Here is a 17,486-nt window from a genome sequence, read left to right as displayed (position 1 = left end):
AAAATTGTGATTTTTCACAAAATACATGTGTTGTTACAGTGGGGCCACCCTGTTTTCCACCCTGATTTACGAATAAATTCTTTACAAATCCTACCATGTGAATTCATGGATTTTTTTTTCACATTCTGTCTCTCACAGTTGAAGTGTACCTCTGGTGCAAATTACTGACCTCTGTCATCATTTTAAGTGGGGGAACTTGCACAATCGGTGGCTGATCCACACAGGTATGCACACGGGTGTTCACTGCTCGTAGACTTAAATTACACCTTTCTTGGCTGCTACTTCGAAGCACATTGTGCGCTGTCTGTCCTGCGTGCTGCACAACAACGTTGAATATTTAGTATTTACTGCTGTTTACACTTAGCTAGATTAATGCAATGGTGTTGTGTTTAGTATGGTTACAATGGTGACTGTGTGGGGACGGTTGGTTATAGAGCACCTGAGGTTATGATTGGTAGTCTATTTAATGAAGCAATAGACATGTGGTCCCTGGGGCTGGTAGCTGTGGAGCTTGCTACAGGGTTTCCTTTCTACCCTGGGAGAAATGATTATGATGTTTTGAAATTCATCATACAGACCCAGGGACAGCCACCAGATCATGCTTTAGACTCTGGCTTATACACTGATAACTATTTCATAAAAGACAACTACAACGGACAACGCTGGACATTTAAGACCGAAAGACAATTTCAAGATGAGACAGGTTGTCAGTCCAAGGACACTCGATGCATAAGACTTAAGTGCCTCGATGACCTTGAACAACTACTGAAGATAAGCGGGTGTTGGGAAAAATCCAAAATGTATTTGTCAGCCTAATCAAAGAGATGTTAGCATTGGATCCGAACCAGCGCATAACACCCTCGGAGGTTTTCCACCACCCCTTTTTCAATCCTGGCCTCTCTAAGAGTTCTCCCTGCACTGACATGAGTAGCACAGGGGGACAAAACCTTGTGGTCTCTCAGCAGCCTTCTAGTTGTAAAAGAGAAGAATCACAGAAAATCAGCTGCAGTTCCCAATACTCAGAAGAATTTTCTCAACAAGAATATGTCAACGCATCAGCCAACACATCCTCCTCTATAGATGATCTTGAAATATCTAAAGGGACCCTTTTGGGAGGTCACTACGAGGTCGAGGGTTTCCTTGGAGAAGGGCGCTTTGGTATTGTAACCAAATGTCGCAATACAAAAACCAACGAATTTGTTGCTATTAAAGTCAACGAGAGAAACCCTGAAATTCTGCAACAGGCAAAAATGGAAATTCTCATCCTGGAGCAGCTGCGAGGCTTGGATGCAGATAGATGCAACATTGTTAAATGGAACAACTTTTTCATCGACGGTGACCGCATCTGTTGTGCCAGACTGGTATCTTTGCAAGATGGCAGCTGTCGAGCTAGCGCTTGAGGAGAGAGTCTCCCTTCTCTATTTACTGTGGAGAGCAGAGCAGCGGCGTAAAAGACGTCCTCGCCGTACCTGGGTCCATCAGGTCCTCGAGACGCGTGAGCAGTTTGGTGAGTTTCACCATTTGCTACAGGAGCTGCGCCTGGATGACGGCAGATTCCAGCGATATCATCGTCTGTCACTCGGCCAGTTTGAGGACCTGCTTTCCCGCGTCGGTCCCAGAATTGCCCGCCTAGACACCAATTACAGGCGCTCAATCCCACCAGCAGAGCGCCTGTCCATCTGCCTGAGGTTAGTAAAAGTGTTTAATACGGTAGTCCTTTATTGATACCTGCGCTAATATATGCTAAACCATCCATTTATACACTGCTAACATGGATGTGCTATGCTAACAGTGAATGCTCTCGGTGTTTACCGATAGCAAACTGGTACGAGACGACTTCATAATATTTGTAGTGATACTCAGACGGTCTCATCAAGTCCCGATTTAATTCGATTTATGCTGTTATCAGTGTTTGAATGATAGCATGGCTGTGGTGTCATAGGTATGCTCTCGGTGTTTGCTGATATCAAACTTGTACTAGGACCAATGTGGGTTAATCTTTGTAGTGATACTCACTCCTTTTTTCATTTAGACCTGGTTTAATTCTGGGATAGTTGAATATTTGTTTATAATCACGGCAGATTGTTCTAGATTATATCAAATATATATCATGTAATTATCCTTATAATCCACCCATGGCTCCAACACCATTGTGAAGTTTGCTGACGACACAGTGGTGTTGGGTGCCATCTCCAACAACGATGAGGCGGCCTACATGGATGAAGTGAAGAATCTGGCATCGTGGTGCCAGGACAACCACCTCCAGCTGAACGTCAGCAAGACCAAGGAGCTGGTGGTGGACTTCAGAAGGGGTCAGCACAGAGACTACAAGCCCATCATCATCAATGGAGCGCCAGTGGAGAGGGTGCAGTCCTTCAAGTATCTTGGTGTTCACATCTCCTCAGACCTGACATGGGCTGCCCACATTCAGGTCCAGACCAAAAAGGCTAGGCAGCGCCTGTATCACCTACGACAACTGAGGAAGTTCAGGGTCTCTCCAAAGATCCTCAGGATTTTCTATACAGGCGCTGTGGAGAGCATCCTCACACAGAACATGACATCGTGGTTTGGGAACAGCTGTGTGAAGGACCAAAAAGCTCTCCAGAGAGTGATCCGTACAGCAGAACGCTGCTGCAGGATTGCTCTTCCCCCCGCTTCAGGACACCTACACCAGGAGATGCCGGACTAGAGCAGCGCAGATACTGAAGGACCCGTCCCATCCTGGCAACAAACTGTTCCAACTTCTGCAATCTGGTAGAAGGTTCCGCATCTTCCGGGCAAGGACAGAGAGACTCAAGAGGAGCTTCTATCCCCAAGCCATCCGTGCCCTAAACACACACACCCGCCCTCTCACATCATCTATAATTGACTGAGACAGGACTCTTCCAGACACTCTAAACCAAGGCACAATGTACATTTCAAAGTATGTCTTTGTGCCCCCTTTTCCCTGTTCATGCCCTATCAGCCCCCCTGGCTAAACTTTGCAAGATCCGCCCCTGCACAGTTACCAGCGTCAGCTACGTAGAAAAAGATCCTGGTGTAGAAAGTAATATTAAATACATTCTAACAACAGCTTATCAAGCTTAAACGTGCTGCTGTTGTTCAGCCGCTGGTTTCCTCTTTCTGGTGCAAAGTGGGCCAAAAACAAACAAGAGAGACGGACTCGCGACAGAAAAGCCGATCAGCTGATCGTTAAGCAGTTTCATGATTGAAGTAACAGCAAGAAGAGGCAGTCGCTTGTTAAGCTTAACGCAGGAATGCTTTACAAACATTCAGAGATGGACTTACACACTTGCTTTACTTCTCTCGGGGATAACTTTATGGGAGATGAAATGCCGGGTTGCTAGCGAAGCTCCAAATGCTATCCAGACCACCGACAGGTCCCGCATGCCACAGCCGCTCTATCACGTGATGCATACTGCTCCGACGTGCTAACGTTCTGAGGTGAGTTACGGCGTGTTGCAAGTTTTGCGAGGTGCTTTCGTGATATTTAATGGATCGGATTACATTTTTTATTTTTTTTATTTTTCTCCGATATCCGATCCAGTAATTTAGGTCAGTATCGGACCGATACCAATCGGATCGGTCCATCTCTAGTCACAACCATAACATTCAACAATACATGTTAAAAATGAGCAACTACAATGCTAAATAATCCAAATCCAAAAGAATAAACATAAATCCTTTGCCACAAGTTATTATTTACACCAGAATGAGTTCATCATCTTCTGGAATTTCCACAGAAGAGATTAGATTAGATTAGATAGAACTTTATTAATCCCTCGGGTGGGTTCCTCTGGGAAATTCGATTTCCAAAAAAGCACAGCACCGACAGAAGTTACAGAGTTACAGAATATTTATATATATATATATATATATATATATATATATATATATATATATATATATATATATATATATATATATATATATATATACAGAGACAATATAAATAAAATATACGAAGGGGATAAATAGAATAAATAGGAATAAAAATAAAAATACAAGTGAATTGCACATTTCAAGTATTGAGTCTATTGCACCGTTGACTATTTACAAAAGTATTGCACAAAAGGTATTGCACAGTGAGGTGAAGAGGCACCACAGCTTAGTTGTTCCCCCCTCCTTTGTCCTCCTGTTTCCCCTCCCTCTCCCCTCCAGAGAGGAGTTAAACAGTCTGATGGCGTGTGGGACAAAGGAGTTTTTAAGTCTGTTAGTTCTTGTCTTTGGGAGAAGCAACCTGTCACTGAACAGACTCTTCTGGTTGTTAATGGCCGTGTGCAGAGGATGCCTGGCATTGTCCATAATGTCCATCAGTTTCTTTCAGTCAGACTAAACAGCACCAGACTGAAAAGCCTCAGAAAAAACAACTTCAGATGATATGATAAATGGCAGAACATAACATAACATTTTCTCTGTGCTTTTGCTACAGTTATTTTTTTACAGTTGTTTTTTTGGGACTTGTTTGTCTGATTAGTCAGAAGGACCTCCTGTTCAGCTTGTTTTGGCTGTTCTGGCACTTTTTGATTCATCTCCTATTTATGAGCCTACTTGTACTGTTTTCTTTTTTCTGGAGGCGGCTTCATGTTTAAGCAGTGGAAGGAGAAGTACCTTGTGCTGACCACAGAGGGTAACCTGCTGGTGTGCCGGGATGCAGAGTCCCCTCCAGACCAAGTAGTAGCACTACATAGCAGCTGTGAGTCAATTGCAGAGGGACGAGAAATACTTGACCTGCCCAAGTTGCCTCCAGGGGGCAGGAGGGACTGCTGCTTTGCTCTTATCCTGCCACAGAACAAGTTCCTGCTGCTGCTCTCAGACAACCCAGACGACTGCACGTAGGTCTCACGCTCTCTCTTTGTCTCCTTCCCTCTGGAGCTCAGATGTCCTTTACCCATTCACTATCAGTTGTTTTGCACATGGTGGCATATTTACACACACATACATTCTGAAATTTAGGTTTCCTTTGCTCTACTTGTTACCAAATAAATTTACTGCACGTGATTATCAGGCTTTTCTGCTGTTGAAAAAATAAAAAATAAAACTTTGGATCTGTTTCAAACATCATGACATGTCATTATCTTTCACAGGCTCTGGCTGAAGGTCATCAGGAAAGTGAGAGAGGTGAGTTAGGTAGCACTGTTTTATTTAATATTAAAACAAATTGTGTTCTCTATGTTTCTCACTGCTAATTTGTTAGATTCCTGTTCCAATTGTAGACTGTTTATTTCTGTCATATAATAACGTTTACTTTTTCCAATTTGCTAGGGTGTCATGTCACCCCTGACACTTCAGAGACAACGCAGCCTCACTCCCTGCATCACAGATAGAGACCCCCTGCCCGACTCTGCCAGTGATAAAGACCCCGGGTCACCAAGGGTTGGTGAGGGCACCCCTCCTTTGACTAGGGTCACTGAACGGGGAGGCTCCTTCAGAGAGAGAGGGCAAAACCAAGGTCAGCTCTTAGGCCATTTGTAATTACTTGACAGTAGATTGAAGAAGGGTGCTGATTAATTTCACAAAACAGAAAAAACAAGACAAATGAACAAAAACTCTAATCTGGTTAATTAATGAACTAATGGATATAAAACGATTTGTGAATAAAACAAATGGGAAGCACATTCAGAAATTTGACAATACACATTTCTGAAGCATTTATGCCTAAAACTACACATTATCACATCTGTCACACAGCTGTTGCTTTATTACAGTTACAACTGCATCTTAATTACTGAAGCTCTGACTAATTTAATTTGCTAAATGTGATGCATTTGGACAATTCATGTTTGGTTTTTCCTTTATAATTTAGTGCTCTGTTGTTTTGAGCATGACAGATGGTGTCCTTAAGCACCTGCAAAGCCGTAACAGAGCACACAGAGGCAGAGTTGGGGTTAATCGTGTTTTGATCTAATTTTGAGTAATGAAAAATATAGCTTAATTGTATTTCTACTGTGTCCCATTTAATTTAAGTAGTTTATGAATACTAAGTCTAGTACACACATATACACTATTGCCAGTAGTAGTATAATAGTATTATAGTAGCCAGTTAGTATAATATATGCTGTCTGGCTGGTAAATAAGCCAAACTACACATAAATTTGTGAATTTAACAACATTTACATCTTTTACAGCAAATGTGTCACGGCAGCCTCTGCGTAGTGTTTCTGTGGCACCACCTCACCGTATGTCCGACTGTCTTCGCCATGGCAACAGCAGTGATGCCCGGGCAGTGAGGGCAGTATGCTTACTGATGGGAGGGGCAGCAGCCTCCTCTGCTTTGGGCTACCTCAATTCCTGCTCCCCTTCCTCTCCCCTTGCCACAAGACCCCCAGAAATTGCCCACGGCACAGCTTTCTGCTGGGGGCTCCTTCCATGCCTGCAGCCAGGATGTCGATTCCCCACACTTTAACAGCTTCGACTTCGAAGGAGACTCCGACTTTGATGCATTTGACTGTGGAGGATTTGCTTTTTAGTTGACAGGGCTTTCAAATTCCTTATATTGATGTTTGTAATATAAGTATGTTGTTATTTACTAATCAGCTGTTGGGTAATCTGTAGGACTAATTTAGCAATCAATAAAGGTGTGCTTCCTGGCTTTGTGCCAATGCTCCTCAGGTTAATCATAAATAAGCCCTACTCCTGTAAACACTGTCTGTGTTGTATCACTTTTTCCATGCCATGATGACTTGATATTAACTGGGTCAGCAGTCTGATTCCAGTCACACAGACATTTATAAGAACATATTAGTCTCAGATTTCAGTTCAATTCAATAAAACTTTATTGATCTTGAAGGTTGATCCTGAAGGAAATTGGGTATGTTTTTTGTTTTGTTTTTTTTTTGTTTTTTCAGATTTGGATTTGTGTCATAAATTTGAGAAAAGATGATCTCACTGAACTGAATGTTTTTTTTCTCGTCCACATTTCTCTCAGTGTCTTCTGCCCTGCTTTTGGAAATTACCCTTTCACCTGTGTGCACAGTGTAATTATACATGGAATGCAGTTTAAAGGTTAACACATTAAATCCTTTTGTCAACATGACTTTGTGCTTGTCTCTCTAGAACAAACAAACTGCAGCAGTGCAGACATAGGCCAGGGTCTGGGGAGGAGGGATTTTGAAGCAAATCTGTACAAGAGGGGGATATGCATAACCTGAAAATGCACATGCTTAATGTGTGTATCAAGCAGATTATTATAGTCAAGACATCCATTCATTTTTTTTATCATAAGCATCACTTTTTTAAAATTATATTATGACTGCTTTAAAATACCCAAAGTCTTACTGCTTGGCATTACTTTACTGTTTGACAGCCAGGACAAACAGTAAAGTACAACTTTTTCCTGTTAGAGTTACCCACACTGAAAGGAACAAGTTGTACCATTTCTTGTAGATATAAATCTGACTGAAAAGACAAAAAACAGTTTGAGTAACAGCTAAAATAGCAATGTCATTACATCTCTATCATTGAAGTTCCCTCTGGGTACTCTGGCTTCCCCCCACAGTCCAAAGACATGCAGTTAGTGGGAACAAGTTAATTGATTAATCAAAATTGCCCATAGGTGTGAATCTGTGCGTAAATGTGAGTGCGAATGGTTGTCTGTGCCTCTGTGTGTTAGCCCTGCGACAGACTGGCAACCTGTCCAGGGTGTACCCCGCCTCTCGCCCTATGACAGCTGGGATAGGCTCTGGTGCAAAGTGGGCCAAAAACAAACAAGACAGACGGACTCGCGACAGAAAAGCCGATCAGCTGATCATTAATGTCCTTTTCTCTGTCACTGTCACCAGAGTGTCCAGCTTCATGCCGACCACAGAGCTAGCCCTCCTGATCAGTTTCTCCAGCCTGGATGAGTCCTTCTTTGCTGTGCTGCTCCCCCAGCACACCACAGCATAGAAAAGTACTCCAGCAACCACCGACTGGTAAAACATCCTCAGGAGCTTCCTGCAGATGTTAAAAGACCTCAGCCTCCTGAGGAAGTACAGTCGGCTTTGGGCTTTTTTATACAGGTGCTCTGTGTTGCATGACCAGCAAACTGTTACATGAGCAAGACAGCCAAGGAGGTAAAGGCTTGCAGACTTAGCGGTCTGGATGTTGGATGAGAGGTTGCGGGTTTGGTGGTCGGAGATAGATGTGGATGAGATGATAAACTTTGCCTGTTCTATTTTTAAAATAATTACTTAAAATGTGTTTCTTAAAGCTTTCAGCTTTGAGGTCGGTTTCACAGTGAGCGCTCTGTTTCTATAGTCTTAAATTTAGCGCAACTAATCCCACAAGTTATCCACTTACTTTTTATAACCTTCTTCCATAAAAATGTAATTATTTAGAGCTGTTAGTTTTGGTGTTCATGAAAAAAAATCTGAAACAATCAAACAATCAAAGAGTGAATGTAATAAAAGCCAATACTAAGATGTTAGTTTTGAAGCAACGTCTCACACAGGAGAGCAATTTTAAATGAATTTACTTTGAAGTCCGTGTTAGACGTAATTAATGTATTTTTTTCTGTACAGTTTTAACAACAATGATGAGACTGTTTACATAAAAGCTTTTACAATTTGTTGAATGATAGGTTTGTAGCATAAACCTATTCGCTGGAACGTTAAGGACAATTCAACTGCACAGCAAAAAGCATTAAACACCAAGTAGGCAAAGTTCTTCGTGTTTTGAGGGAGAGAACCACGACAAGCGCCGTTCCTTCGCTTGACCCCAGTCGCTCTCGTCCGCTCCCCCGTAACACTGCTCTTTTATTGAGGTTACATGAATATACATAGGTTCATTAACATATGACGTCTACATACAAACAAAGAGTACCTTGCCTGTGCATTGTGTAAGTGTGCGTGTGTGTGTGTGTGTGGGGGGGGGTCAGAGTGTGACCCCATAAATGACTTCCCTAAACCTGCTAATCTTGAAGTCCAGCAGTTCATCTAAACAAAAGGCACTTAGCCTAAAACAGATATAGATACGTTCATCCTACCATAAAACAATAAGACAATGTACGACCTCTCCCATGCTCCCAGAATGTGGGTGTGAAAGCCAGAGCACTCTGGAATGCACACAAAGCCTTTGAAGACTATTAAGGATCACACATCCTATCACTACACAATCGATTGTACACCTCTAAGCATATATGGTTAAATATTTCTAAGCATAAATGACAATAAACAATACAAATCTAACATTGATAGGTGTGTAGTTTTTTTAAAAGTAACTATTGGTTAAAATCAGTAGTAATCTTTATTGGATAGAGAAAAAAAAATCTAATTAATACAAGAAAAAATAACTCACTAAAGAAAAGGAATACATGACTGAAAAAACACAAATTGCAATTGTGTTGAGGTAAAAGATTTACATGTGATGGTCTTGTGTTCTACATCAGTGAGGTACTAGCAAACTAACTGTAAAATAAACATCTAATCACTGTTTCACAAGAAGCTGATGAAGACATCCTTGTTGGAGTGCTTCAACCAGACTATAACTCTGTCTGAACAAATTCATCTCTTTTAACGAGGTGTGGCCATGATATGGTATCTGCAGGGCACATTCATAAAACTGCTGTTTTCAGGAATGAGGTTTATACTGTCAGGGCCTCCAGCACAGGAAAAAGTGAAATCCTGCAGCAATGATACTATAAAGATAAAAAGCTCCATACGGGCCAGAGACTCGCCAACACAGTTTCTCTTCCCTGTAGAGATACACAAAGGACTCTGATTAAAAATAATTGCTTTTCACTGTAAATATCAAGATATTTGGAAAAAAATTATTCTTTTGCATGATTTAACATGCAAAAGAACTGGATGATCAATAACTGTGTGTTGACTCTTTACCTGCAGAGAATGGCATGAATGCAGGACTTTTCTTAAAGTTGCCATTATTGTCCAAGAAGTGCTGGGGATTGAAGGACCTGGGAGTGGCCCATTGCTTTTCCTCTTTTAGCACAGAGTGCAACAGCGGAATAATTACAGTGTCCTATTCAAAACATATATCTTGTTAGTGTTGCTGCTTTCAACATTATTCTCTGACTTGATATACAATAGATTCTGTAATACACATGAGATCTTGGAATTGAGAATACCTTTGGGATTGTATAACCCCTGAAGGATATATCATTCAGTGTGTAGTGAGGGAGGCTGAGAGGGACATGGTCAAAAAAACGTTGCACTTCATGGATGACAGCAAGTGAAAAAGGGAGGGACTTCCTGTCCTCCATCCTGGGACAACGGCCTTTTCCAATAACAGTGTCAATCTCTTGCTGCATTTTCTCTGGACACAGCAAAGCAGAAATGATTACCACTCTGATTTGTTTTATACGTCCACCAAGGGACGTATTCCTAACCATAATGTATTAGTATTGAATGTATTATAAAGTAAATTCACAGTTTTACCTTGTTTTGGGGGGTATTTAATCAGCACGCTAAGAGCATATCTCAGGGTGGAGCTGGTGGTCTGTGTTCCAGCCAGAAACAGAGTCATTATTGTAGAGATCAAATTGTCATAGTGGAACTCAGTTGTGGAAATCTCCTTTTCCTGAGAGAAGAAAGTTGTCATTGTTTTTCTGTGCTTCTCTGTACTTCAATCTGTCTCTCTTTATATTTTTTCTCTTTCTGTCTGTGTGAGTGTATATTTGTGTGTGCATCTTGATCTGTTCTGGCTTCTAGCCCTTTGTTTCTGCACACCTGAGGTGAATAATCTCATCTGTTTGTCATCAGTTATTATCTTACCATCATATCTTACTTTAATAGACTTGACCCGTGTTCAGTGTCAATGTTCCCTCTGGCAGAAACATACGATTTAAGGAGTTTGCTAAAGTAGCTCGGTGCTGTGTTGTTGGTAATTTTAAATGTAAGCAACAGTATTTTAAACTGGATGTGGTATTTAATGGGTAGCCAATGCAGGTCAGCTAGAGTAATTTCCCCATGGGGATCAATAAAGTATCCATTATTATTATTATTATTATTAGAACATGGTTATGTGTGATTATTCCCAGCTCTGCTCTCCTCCTGTGTATCATTCCCTCATTATCCCTCTGTCTTTTAAGCCCTGTGTCTTCCTGTGTTTGTTGCTGGTTTGTCTGTGTTTCTTCCTCTGCATTTTCTGTGTTCCAGAGTCCATGTCCAGGGGCGTTTTCCTACACTGGCCTCTATAAAACAATATAAACAGAAAATAAGCACTAACAATATATATTTATTTCGAAACAGTTTCCCCCTTTTCATTTCTCTCCTGAGAAATGAACTAATTCCTGATTTATCCCATTAACTTTACTTGCATGTGAGAATAATAGCTAAAGTATAACAAAAGAAATCCAAAAAATAAAACCTTTCCATTGCCCAAGCATGTATGTCATCTGTCCCCTCAACGGGTTGTATATTTTCAATGTTCCCTTATTATTGTGGCATAATTACTTCTATTCACAACAAATAAATCAAACAAATAAATCAAGCTCTACGACAGCACCTCACACACACAAAGTAACTCCACCAGAGTGCCTATTTCGAGTCACTTTTGCCGGTCCAAGCCCGGTGTAACAACAGAACCCAGAGCCCCTGTCGATAGGGTGTTACAAATAAGTACTCTGAGTTCCTCCAAAATTACCGGATTCCTTCCTCTGTCTCGAAAAGGAGAAACCAGCCACCCTTTGAAGAAATGTCATTTTTGGTGCTTGTTTACACAATGGTCTTATTCTTTTTCAGTCACTACCCAGAGCTAAACCATAGACCACTACCCAGAGCTCATTAGCTCTGGGTAGTGGTCTATGGTTAATCTGGTTAACCTATGTCCCTTGCAAGATGTGAGGGACATAGATTAACCAGTAAATGCTACTACTGCACATTCACCCAGTGTATATACTATATGTATGTATATATATATATATATATAATGTTCTTCCTCTACACCCCCCCCCCCCCCCCCCCAATTTTTGCACATGTCGAGGAGCGTGTCAGGCTACATTTCACTGTGTGTTATACTTGTATAACTATGCATGTGACAAATAAAGAACCTTGAACCTTGAACCTGAAATCAAGTAAATCAAAGGCCTTACTTTTATGCTCAGCTCTCTCTTCACCAGCTGGATATCATTTACATTACTGCAACTATCACCAATCCATCTGTCAATCTCCCATGTCCCTCTCCTCTCACTTGGGAATAAAACCCTGAGATACTTAAAGCTAACCACTAGCAGCACTTGGGTGCACTTTTCCAGCTGAGAACCTTGACCTTAAACTTGGAAGCGCCAATTCTCATTTCCACCACTTCACACTTGGCTACAAACCATTCCAGTTCAAGTTGAAGGTCATCACTTGATGTAACCAACAGAACCACATAATCTGTAAAGGTCAGGGAGATTGTGAGACCCCCAAAGTGGAATCCTTCCACCACTTTGCTACACCTAGAAATTCTGTCCATAAAAAAGTGGACAGAATGACACCGCAGCAATTAAAACAACAAACGGCTGCGCACGCTCGGAGTGCACCAGTGAAGACAATGCATTCATCATCACAGAGCATGCCGTGAGGAACACCTTCAGGAGGGTGAACACCAGGAAGGCAGCAGGACCAGATGCAATCCCTGGCCGGGTCCTGAGAGCCTGCGCTGACCAGCTAGCAGCGGTGTTCACGGAAATCTTCAACCTTTCACTGGCCCAAGCAGTGGTTCCCACGTGCTTCAAACAGTCCATCATTGTCCCTGTTCCAAAGAAACAAACAGCCCGCTTGCCACAATGACTACCGTCCAGTAGCACTGACTTCAGTTGTAATGAAGTGTTTTGAAAGACTGATAAGAGATCGCATCACTTCTTCACTTCCTGTCACATCGACTCACTTCAGTTTGCTTACTGGACTAATCGTTCCAGAGACGACGCCATAGCTCACCTGCTCCACACATCCCTGAGTCACCTGGACACTGGCAGAGGGAGTTATGTTAGGATGCTGTTCGTGGACTACAGTTCAGCATTCAACACAATAATTCCCTCTAAGTTTTTCACCAAGTTGACGGATCTAGGACTCAGCTCATCACTGTGTCAGTGGATCCTCAACTTCCTCACAGACAGACCCCAATCAGTGAGGGTGGCAAAACAAGTCTCCATCTCACTCAGCACTGGAGTGCCTCAGGGCTGTGTTTGAAGCCCCCTGCTGTACTCACTGTACACTTATGACTGTGTAGCCACATCAGACACCACCTCCATTGTCAAGTTTGCTGACGACACTGTTGTTGTGGGCCTGATCTCCGACAACATCGAGACAGCCTACCTGGAGGAGATTAGGAACCTGGAGACCTGGTGCCAGGAGAATAACCTCCTCCTAAACATCAGCAACACTAAGGAGCTGATCGTGGACTTCACTACAAAGCAGGCGAGGAATTACAAGCCCCTCAGTTCTACAGTGAGGCTAGTCACGTGCTCTAATGTTGTGATGTGGACATTAATGTGCTCTCTGTGCAGAGGAGTTTTTTTTGTTTCCTGTTCTCATGCTGTCCTCCCATAGGTGCCCAGCGTGAGAAGAGGTCTCTTTTTTTCCTCTTGTACTTTTCCCATTGTTGTGTAATTTTTCAGTGTTTTCTCTGCAACGCTGCCAATCTCCGACTGTATTCCCATGTGATGTCTTTGTTGTGTGTGTAAGTCGGGGGGGGGGTCCTATTCCTCTGCGGGGCAACCTGCATATGGCCAATAAACCAATAAAGCATTCATTCAATTCAATCATCAGTGGCACGCCAGTGGAGAGAGTGGACAGTTTCCGATACCTGGGTGTCCACATCACTCAGGACCTGTCATTGTCCTGTCACATCAACACCCTGGTTAAGAAAGCCCGTCAGCGTCTCTTCTTCCTCAGAAGACTTAGAGACTTCCATCTGCCACTGAAGGTGCTCAAGAACTTTTACTCCTGCACCATCGAGAGCATCCTGACGGGAAACCTCTGCACCTGGTTTGGGAACAGCACCAAGCAGGACAGACGAGATCTGCAAAGACTGGTGCGCTCAGCCGAACGCATCATTCAATCAGAGCTCCCTGACCTGCTGTCCATCTACACCAAGCGGTGCAAGACCAAAGCCAGGAAGATTATGATGGACCTCTCCCATCCCAACAATGGACTCTTCTCACTGTTGAGGTCTGGGAAGCGCTTCCGCTCCCTTAAGGCCAAAACAGAGAGAATGAGGAGGAGCTTCTTCCCCCAGGCTATTCGGGCCCTGAACCAGGTGTAGGACTGGACTCTCCCACACATATCACATCACCACATGCACTCTGTTTTTTCTTCATGCACACTTCCTATAATTTATAATCTCTTTCTGCTATTTGCACATTTTTTTTACTGTAAATTTCTAAGTTAAATCTGTAAATTTTGTATAACCTGTAAATTGTAAATACTGTAAAACCACTGTCATTTCGGGCATTGCACAGCTACAAGCATTTCACCTCATGTCATACTGTGTATGGTTGCGTGTGTGACAAATAAAATTTGAATTTGAACTCTGAACTGTTGTTAAGCACATTAGTGCAAAAGACTGTAAGTGCACAGTCCCCAACCGGAAGGGGCAGGGAAACAACTCACTTGTCCACCAGTGAAACTTCCAATGTGCAGGCGAAAAACTGAGGAGATACAAGTATACTGATTGAAACACCAGATTGGCACTGAGTCCAGACCCTCAAAAGGAGTTTGGTTCCAGAGCCTGTGCAATGTGTTGAAATAAGCCTGACCACATCTAGCTGGGGGTCTTTTAATTTAACATCATGCTCCTTACCCACTAGAAAGATAATGTTCCTTGTCCCAAAACCCTTCTTCATAGGGATTATCTGAATCAGTTTTCATTTGGTCCCTTAGCCAGGACAAGTTTGCCTTAGGAGACTCTGTCACAAACAAATTCCTCCAACAACATGCAAACCTTTCCATCACAAGAAGGCAATTCACAGAGGAGTGTTTAAAATCATTCATAGCAAGATTAGGAAATTTTTAGCACTTTAGATTATATTAATTGCCTAGATTAATAAACACAGTATTTGGAGTTTTGAGCTTTCTTTGATAAATTATGCTTAAGTTTTCCAACCTGGTTCATTTGAATAAGGAAGGAGTCTATGTAGTCTCGTGGGGAGCTGGGGTCCAATGTGTCTTTGTGTTCTTGGATCTTCATCTTGATAAACTTTCTCACTTCTTCATACTCTGCAAAAACTTTTTGATGGGGGCCAGGAAGATGGTCCATGAGTTTCGGAAAGAGGTTGTATATCTGTTGTAAAGAAACATAGCAACATACATTCTTGTGAAGAGACAATGATACATCTACTGTGTTTGGATCATTTTTACAGTATGATTTTCAAAAGACGTATATACTATTATACAAAATATGAAAACCAAATTAAAAAGCATTTCTATTTAATTTTTAATTTACCTGACCCACAGGGCTGCTGTTAACGTTTTCTATTTGAAAAAGTATGGTAAGAAGGCGTAAGAACTGCTTGTCTTCATAGCTGAACCGTTGACCAAAAACCAGGCAGCAGATCACGTTAGACACAGTACAGCTCAATAAGAATGTGGGGTCAAATGGTGCACCTGCAAGAGAAGAGGAATCATCTGTCAGATTAACTAAGGACTTCACTTTAGTTATGACATGCCCACACTTCCAACTTTCCCACTGTTTAGTCAGTTTTTTAAAGAGATTTAAAGAGTATGTTTGTTGGCACATGGCTTTCCCAAATAACAGTTTTCATGCATTTGAATGTGTTTTCTGAGATCAGTTGTTGTGCATCCTGATGTGTTAACAACCTGAAGCTCACAAAAACACTGTTTTAGTAGATCATATTGTGTTTTTTGGGTGGCTGTGGTGGGTGTCAATTCAGTACTGGAAAATAATAGGTTAGTGGCATTAGCCCACTGTGGTATGTTTCTATCTTGCTAAACTTAAGACTGATTATATTCAATTAGTGTTATAGTGTCCTGTAATATTTAGGGCATGTGAAATGACCTTTCAGCACCTGAAATTATACCTTTTAATTTATGTATGTGAGCCCTCATATGTTCACTCTCTTCTTGGATCCATTCTTCCATCCCCTTGCGTCCCATCCCAAAGTCTCTTAGAGTGGTCATTGTGAAGCGTCGCAGCTGACGCCAGCATTCCCCGTTACTGCTCCCTAGACCTGAAAGGTTAAACCACTTATCAAAGTAATGGAAGAGAAGCCATGCTGGTTCATGAAAGAATTAAACACTAGGAAACAAAATCACTTGTGCCTTGACAAAGACAACATATTTAAGTGATCACGCTTTACCATATTTCTTGTTAGGGTTGTGTATTAATGGAGTTGGGGCTCTGCCTGTGAAGTCATCTGCTTGATCCACCAAGGCTTCTTTCACAGCATCATATCCTACCAGAACTACTGTCCGCTGCCAGCCTAGGTATACTGTCATCACTGGCCCATAGGTTTCACTGAACTAAAGATAGATAAAATGATTTATTTAAATCATTTAAATTAAATAAATCATTTATTTAAATGCGCATTCATCTGAAATTTTGTCTAAATGCCAACATGCTGTTAAAGTTAAATTTGGTGTGTTTATAGAAAGTATGCGAGTCTCCTCAAATTACGAGAAAATATATTGTACAACTTAAAAAACCGCACAAATATTTTAAAAAGTGAACTCTTACCTTAACAAAGCTTTTAAAAGGTGCTTTTTTGTCTATCTGTAGAAGGTTTCCTATGAGAGGAAGTGCAGTGGGTCCTGGAGGCAAATGCCAGTTCCTTTTGTGTTTTATATTAAACATCCACAGCAGAACTAAGATTAAACCTGCTAAGATCACAGTTGCACAAGATTCCATCCTGCTCTATATAATATAAAAACTATAAAATAATGAAAAAAAATACAAGACAGCAGCAAGTCAAGGAACTAGAAGCAAAAAGAAATTTCAACAAGACTCAGGGTTATGAGAAATATGAAGTTCACACTACAGCTACACAAATAAAGCAACAGAGAGCCCTGTTGAAAGAAGAACTCAAAGACAATATCAATTGGGATTAAGACTGCAAAGTCTAACTAAGAGTAAAACTATACTAATAGAACAGGATAAATCAAACTGTAATAAAAACAGAACTTAATATGCCAGCAACCCAAAAGCCTGGCTCCAAGACCCAGGACAGTCACACATAGGAGATCTGTTTATATTTAACAGGGAGTTTGCGTAAGCATGGAATAGGACACTGGTGAGCTTATTGATTAACCACTCTTCTTAGTTAACCTTTAATTTATTATGTTTTTTAGAATTTTTTTAAAACTGTCAAATGTTTTATTGCGGCTCCAAAACCAACAGCAGCGGCAGGCTAGACGACACACAACAATAAACACGTTAAATGCACTTCTGAGCTATTTGTTCTTGCAATCATTTTTGATAGGTCTTTATCAATTGAGTTCTGTCTTGCTGGGGGTCACAGACTTCTGCAAAAACTGTCTAATAGGGGACGACCGTGGCTCAGGGGTTTGGGAAGCGCATCTATAACCGGGAGGTCACTGGTTCGATCCCCG

The 17,486-nt window shown here is 41.6% G+C and overlaps 1 protein-coding gene and 1 pseudogene across 2 annotated transcripts in view; one reads left to right on the top strand and one right to left on the bottom strand.

Annotated features, from left to right (window-relative positions):
* LOC146694519 (uncharacterized) overlaps positions 1–7,036 on the top strand; it is a 92,025-nt pseudogene extending 84,989 nt beyond the window's left edge. The window contains exons 3-6 of the transcript XR_014923839.1: positions 4,577–4,835; positions 5,088–5,121; positions 5,266–5,452; positions 6,129–7,036. The product of XR_014923839.1 is annotated as an uncharacterized LOC146694519 (transcript). The remainder of the gene's footprint in view (positions 1–4,576; positions 4,836–5,087; positions 5,122–5,265; positions 5,453–6,128) is intronic.
* A 1,602-nt stretch (positions 7,037–8,638) lies between these two features.
* Positions 8,639–17,120, bottom strand: LOC146694518 (cytochrome P450 2F3-like). Its single transcript, XM_085430747.1, has 9 exons — positions 16,615–17,120; positions 16,238–16,400; positions 15,959–16,108; positions 15,364–15,524; positions 15,025–15,201; positions 10,374–10,515; positions 10,064–10,251; positions 9,816–9,957; positions 8,639–9,673 (listed from the first exon to the last, which is right to left on the bottom strand). The coding sequence occupies exons 1-9, from the start codon at positions 16,783–16,785 to the stop codon at positions 9,492–9,494; spliced, it is 1,476 nt and encodes a 491-aa protein (XP_085286873.1). The 5' UTR covers positions 16,786–17,120; the 3' UTR covers positions 8,639–9,491.
* Between the last annotated feature and the right edge of the window lie 366 nt (positions 17,121–17,486).

This window comes from Copadichromis virginalis, linkage group LG14 (genome assembly GCF_057382275.1).
Source record: "Copadichromis virginalis isolate Kocher_CV1m ecotype Utaka linkage group LG14, C_Virginalis_male_GT1.1, whole genome shotgun sequence".
Taxonomy (NCBI): domain Eukaryota; kingdom Metazoa; phylum Chordata; class Actinopteri; order Cichliformes; family Cichlidae; genus Copadichromis; species Copadichromis virginalis.
The sequence above is the reverse complement of the archived record's forward strand: the minus strand, read 5'-3'. Positions and strand labels throughout refer to the sequence as shown.

What these genes read in the sequence shown, in the direction of transcription:
- LOC146694518 (XM_085430747.1), bottom strand. Translation starts at nt 16,785, where the DNA reads ATGGAATCTTGTGCAACTGTGATCTTAGCAGGTTTAATCTTAGTTCTG. An exon ending in GGGGTTATACAATCCCAAAG is followed by an intron (nt 9,958 to 10,063) that starts GTATTCTCAATT and finishes TGTTTTGAATAG; the next exon opens with GACACTGTAATTATTCCGCT. An exon ending in ATTCATGCCATTCTCTGCAG is followed by an intron (nt 9,674 to 9,815) that starts GTAAAGAGTCAA and finishes GTATCTCTACAG; the next exon opens with GGAAGAGAAACTGTGTTGGC.